This window comes from Plodia interpunctella, chromosome 15, assembly GCF_027563975.2.
Source record: "Plodia interpunctella isolate USDA-ARS_2022_Savannah chromosome 15, ilPloInte3.2, whole genome shotgun sequence".
NCBI classification, from domain to species: Eukaryota; Metazoa; Arthropoda; class Insecta; order Lepidoptera; family Pyralidae; genus Plodia; species Plodia interpunctella.
This window is the reverse complement of record NC_071308.1, coordinates 3090973-3097140: the sequence shown is the minus strand read 5'-3', so window position 1 is coordinate 3097140 and position 6168 is coordinate 3090973. Positions and strand designations below refer to the sequence as shown.

General features: G+C 36.7%; 1 protein-coding gene across 1 annotated transcript; it reads left to right on the top strand.

Annotated features, from left to right (window-relative positions):
• The first annotated feature begins 223 nt into the window (after window positions 1–223).
• LOC128676050 (collagenase) lies at window positions 224–5900 on the top strand. Its single transcript, XM_053755953.1, has 5 exons — window positions 224–475; window positions 1785–2052; window positions 2845–2943; window positions 4372–4568; window positions 5736–5900. The coding sequence occupies exons 1-5, from the start codon at window positions 296–298 to the stop codon at window positions 5838–5840; spliced, it is 849 nt and encodes a 282-aa protein (XP_053611928.1). The 5' UTR covers window positions 224–295; the 3' UTR covers window positions 5841–5900.
• The last annotated feature ends 268 nt before the right edge of the window (window positions 5901–6168 follow it).

Here is a 6168-nt window from a genome sequence, read left to right as displayed (position 1 = left end):
AAAATAATAATTATATGGCTAATGATGATATTTACATGTCTTAAGGTTTAATAACACACTCGGTAATTCTCTTTATATAATTAAACTATTTAACCATATAAAGTCATTCAACAAAAAACCCGACTATGTCTCAAAAGATAAAGCAGTGTAATTACTAAGAACTAATCTTATCAGCGGCAATCGGGAGTTTATAAAACAATATAATATCATAAATATTGGAAAACAATCAGTGATTGCTTTTGTATTGTCAATCACAGGATAGGTTAAGTCATCAATTCTTGAGCTAAAAATAAAGATGGCGGCAAAGATTCTGTTGTGCATACTGTTTGTGGGGGTCCAAAGTGAAGTTTTGACTGTGTATAACTATCACATGAACATAGGAGTACCTCGTGCTATTAACCTGATGAACTCGGAATTGATGACTAGGATTGTCGGGGGAAGTCAAGTGACTACACCGACCTCATTTCCGTTTCAAGTAAGTAGTTAATAGATATATCATATTCTATTAGCTATATCTAATGATTAATACTGTAATAATATATACATGTTTCATTCCACGTAATGACCACGACCCTCAGCCATGAGGAATACGACTATGAAGAGATACACAGGTGTCTACGCAAATCTACTCTGTACAAATGAAAAATTTTCATGTTTTAAAGATGAATGATATTTGGTACTTTTTATTCCGATATTCCCAAGGGAGCGAAGCCCTAGGACGTAGCTAGTACCTAAATAGTCTCATCGTCACGTGTTCTCAATTACATTCGGAGCTGTGATGCCCCGAAGCCCAGGGTTTGTGTACGGTATCAACCATTAAATTTCGACGATTTTAACTACCGGCTGCCTACCTAATGTCAACCCTCTTTCGGGTTGCTATTGTTGTCTCGTGTGACATCCGCGGGAGGATTTAGTAGTCCTATTCTAGGGCGGGACTTAATAGTATAAATTAGTAAATATCCGAAAATCTATTCCAATTTTAAGGTTCAAAGCCGGACTAATGATCCAAATCACGGGCGCCATCCATCTCAAATATAATATACTAATAAAATTTAATGGAAGGAAAATCAACGAACCGTCTAATCGAGTTGGCCATGACAGGGAAATAAACTTATACTGAAACAAGCTCGGGCTAGATTCAAGACGAGGATCAAATCCTAATAATTAACTCCCTAGGGAGGGAAACCAGACTTCTTGGTACTTAGAAAGACTTGTAAATAAATCGAATATTTTCTCACTGCTGCTATAGTGAGATGCTGACGTGAAAAAGTGCCTGTGAAGGTTTAATTTCTGAATTAATAATTTGAATTTGGATTTTCAAATGCTCAATGTTTCTACTTAATATTTGTTAATTCTACTAATATTATAAATGCTTAATATTATAAAGTTTGTGAGGATGTACTTATATGTGTATGACATGTATGTTTGTTTGTTACTTTTACGTTCACGCAAATCTTTCTGGGCGGATTGTTATGAAATTTGGTACACGGGACAACACTTAAGGTACTTTTTATCCCGAAATTCCCAGGGGAGCGAAGCCCCGGGGCGCAGCTGTCATGCTCCATGGTTATTGCATAATACCTTATTTTTTCTTTCTTATTGAGTGTGTTTTCTAACACTGGTTCAAGTCACCTACAGGCAGCCGACATGACTGTCACAACAACTTACCCCCATCTAGTAATACTATAGTCGCATACACACTAGTAAATCAGTGTGTAGGTTGTCTCACGGTAAATTTCCTTCATTGGAAGTGTATTGTCTGCTAAAATATAAGGACTTTTCAGGCAGGTATAATAGCAACACTTACAACTGGGTTTACCTCGATTTGTGGAGGTACACTCCTCTCCAACACCAAGGTCCTAACTGCGGCCCACTGCTGGTGGGACGGCCAGAGCCAAGCCAGACTCTTCACGGTGGTTCTAGGCTCCCTCACCATCTTCTCAGGAGGGACAAGGATAGAAACATCGAGAATAGTTGTTCACCCCAACTGGAACACGAATGAGATCACCCATGATATTGCTATGGTGACTATTGCGAGAGTCAGTTTTAATAGTAAGCAGTTCATTTCATGTATTTCTCACAAAAATAAAATATCTTTGAAGTCGTAGTTCGACGGTAATTTTTATATACCCGATGTCAATGACATCGGGCATATAAAAATTGCTGTCCAAATCGAAGGAAAATCAGTTCAATATAAAAATATTGTGTATTCAATATATAAATAAGTAACATTTGTTATTTTTTGAACCATAAGGTCCAAAAAATAAAACAAATGTTACAGCCCATTTACTGAAAAAATATTTGCTATATTATTCATATATATATATATTATTAAGAATATTCATATATATTCATTATATATTAATAAGAAGTTAGTATTCTAAGAAATTTCAATTAAAAAAGCAAATCCTTTTTGTTAGCATTGATTGACGACCTCGGTGGGGAAGTGGTAAAGTGCTTGCCTCTGAACCGAGAGGTCCCGGGTTCGATCCCGGTCGGGTCTAAATAGTTTAATCATGATGGATAATGATCTTTTTCTGATTGGCCCGGGTTTTGGATGTTTATCTATATATGTTATATGTTATAAAATGTAGTATCGTTGAGTTTGTATCCCATAACACAAGTAAAGAACTTACTTTGGGGCTAGCTCAATCTATGTGATTTGTCATAATATATTTATTTTATATTGATAAATGAAAATAATCCATCATTTCTACTTGTTTGGAGGTGCGTTATCAAGTAACATGTAGGAATAAATTTTCTTTTAATAGTAGAGTACTATGTTTTTGCTAATAAATATAATCTTTGTTTTTGCAAAAATATAATTTTTGTGACATATTTCAGACAATATCCAGAGCATCCCTATACCTGACTTAGCAGATGTTAATCACAACTTTGCCGGAGCATCGGCTGTGGTGTCCGGATACGGGAAAACTAGTGATGGTAAGGATAATATTGCAGGTGCATCGTATTTCTATTTTTTTTCAATTAGTTCGTAATTTCTTTCTTCTTGTTCTTTGCACCATATGTGGTGGGAGTGGTTGTTCTAGTTTTTGGTGCGAAGTCAGTTTGATTCTGGTTGTCGGGTCGTCTAAATTTAATTTCGAGTAAGTTTCCCTTTACTGGTCCACTACGTTGATAAGGAGCATCCTGAGCCTTTTTTCGTCTCTGCATAGGATATAGGCGTTTTAACAACGTGATCATATTGATTATCATTATCAATTTAGGAACAAAACGAATCGCATTCATAGTAAAAATTAACTCGATGGTACGAATTTGCGAGGCAGATTAGTTTATGTCAGTTGATCGCCTTAAGAGATGATGGTAAGCCCCCTTATCGAACCATCTCAAATTTGGATCTTATAATGTATATGTTACACATGCATGTTTGTTGACAAAATTGTTGAAGCATATATAGCTGTTGTTACGGAAAATCTTACCAAAGTATTTTGACTCCATTCATTAGAAGCTTGTTAAGTCCGGTTTCTTAAGCCGCCGCAATCCCGCGACAAAACAATTAGACCACTCTTCGCGGCGTTCATTAAGCAGATTTATAGCTACACCCATTATGAGCCATTCATTCCTTGAATAGCTTAGACCCTGTTTAATTAATTTGATGAAGTGTCGTGTAGTTTCCTGAGAAGACTGTTTTGGATTTAAATCGTGGCTCTTTTTGCGTCGATAGATATCCCCGCACCAGAATAAAGTCGATTTTAATTAAAAAAAAAAGATCTCTAATTTCGATACAAAACAAATAATCTATCAACCATGGATGCCGTCTATCGTACGAAGTGGAGAAGAAAAAGAACGAAAGCGGGCACTGCGCTCCAACGCTCAACGACAGAGGGCGAAACCGGAAACACGCTTAGATGAGAGAGAGAGAGAGAGATCTCTACTAATTGCAATTCAAAAGCAACGTCATATTAATTATAATTAGCATGTGTTTATCTCTCTTTTGTGCCCATGTGTTTCCGGTTTCATTAGCGACTATTATGCAAGAAGCCTAGGATTTGCGTTAAAAATAAAATTTCAGTGATTTCTTGATGGATTGCTAGCCTGATGTTTTTGGGAATGCTGTTGTTGTCTATCAGCTTTGCCTCGTACGACCTTCACAGGAAGTTATCGAGTTAAATAAGTTATTGTAATACTAACATGCATCGTTAAATAGATTCGACGTCAGATTTTGCGACAAACTCTTTAAAATGATAAAATATTTTAAACTGTTATCCGTAGACCAACAGTTACTTATGTTTGATTTCAGATAATTATTTAACTATATCTATATCAAATTTCATCAAAATCGGCCCAGTTTAGTCGTGAATATCACAGACTATACTGTATACTATTAGTAAATATCGATTCCATTCTCAGGACAAGGCAGCTTCCCAACCACGACATCGCTTCACCAGACAACAGTCCAAGTGATCACCAACGCCGTTTGTCAGAAGAGTTTCGACATCACCCTTCACGGGAGTCACCTGTGCACCAACGGACAAGGTGGAGTGGGATCCTGTGACGGCGACTCGGGTGGACCCTTGACTACAATTCGAAACAATCGCAGAATTGTGGTGAGCAACATGAATTACTGTCGACGGTATTTGTTTGTGATCAGTACCTTAAGTAACCGCAAATCCTTTTCTGAGTGATAAACGCGCTGAGTGAGATGGGAGTGAGATCGAAAAAAAGAGTGATGTACCTGTAATCTGTTCTGTGAGTGTGTAATTATGATTATACAGGGTCCATAGATCCCTCATGTCTTTTTTGTCTGATCTGAGCGATTTCCCCGTTACCTCCGCATAGCAAGTACGAAACTATGCTCCTTTTACATGTGCGTGTGGTCTGTGGGCCCATTATTCGGCATCAACTTTCGACATATTCTGCAACTAACAGGATAACGTAGGGCAACTAACGTTTATTAGACGTAACCAATTTCGCTGTAAAAAAAAGATATCTTTTAACTCGTTGATCGCGGAAATAGTTTAGTAGAAATTTGTTTTCCCGGAGAATTCGCACCGGTTCCTAAGGAGGCATTATTAAGATTTAAATCTACTTTTCTATAAAACCCTCACAGACACGTAGCAGGTACATTTATAGTAAACTATGACTAAAGGTGAGAATTACCAAGTGGGCCATTGCCAACATCGACTTGTGTGTCTGTGGCGGCGCACCGTACGAACAATGTGCCACCTGTTGTCGTCTCAAGTACCCCCTCTAGTAGTTACCTTGTTGTTAGAGAGGTTTCAAAGTTACCGAAAGAAAATAAAGATATATATTCATACAAAGATATAAAGGTATATTCATACAGTTGGTCAGTCTACATGTCATTGTCAATAAATTTAAGAATTACACCTCAGTCTTGATTTTTATTCATTTTTTAGACATGCTCAAACTTTGCAAAGTAAACGCGGCACATATAGTTTACACGTAGAACATTTGTTGTAGTTGGCATTGAGATAGATTGTGGAAACAATTGCGTTAGATTGGTTATTTTTTAGATTGTTATCACAATCTAATTCAATGACACTAATGTTATCAATATTACTGGAAGTATTATATAATCTGTAGTAAGGTAATACTACATTAATGTATTATTGCTAACACTTGTATTCATTGTTTATAAGCAATGAGTAAAAATTTTAATATGTTCACAGGTTTACGTAATTTGAATGGTAGCTTTATTACTTTTAAAAAAATAATTTGTGTTACTATTTTTATCATAATATTTTGCTTTATAGATTGGAGTGGTGTCGTTTGGATTGGGTGACCGCTGTCAGTCAGGCTACCCATCTGTCTACACCCGCGTTACTGCTTTCCTCACCTGGATCCAGGCAAACTTGTAGCAAATTCACCAAGAGCTGGGATTGCGAAATAGTCTGCATAAGAATAAAAATTAGCAAATATACGTAGTTTCAATTATTAACAAAATCCTGCAACAGATAAAATAAAATCTAAGGTGTACCCCCAGAACATTCAACGGCTTCCCTGAAAATAATCCACAAAACGACGACAATAAACGGACGCAGAGCAAATATTAAAAATAAAACGTTCTTTCTGTGCCGAGCTAATCCAATAGCGAGCGTGAATTTGTAAATCGAATATGTACATTTCAACACGGGATGCGATTATAGAATTACCCCATTCGCTTGTATGCTGACTGTGACACTTGTA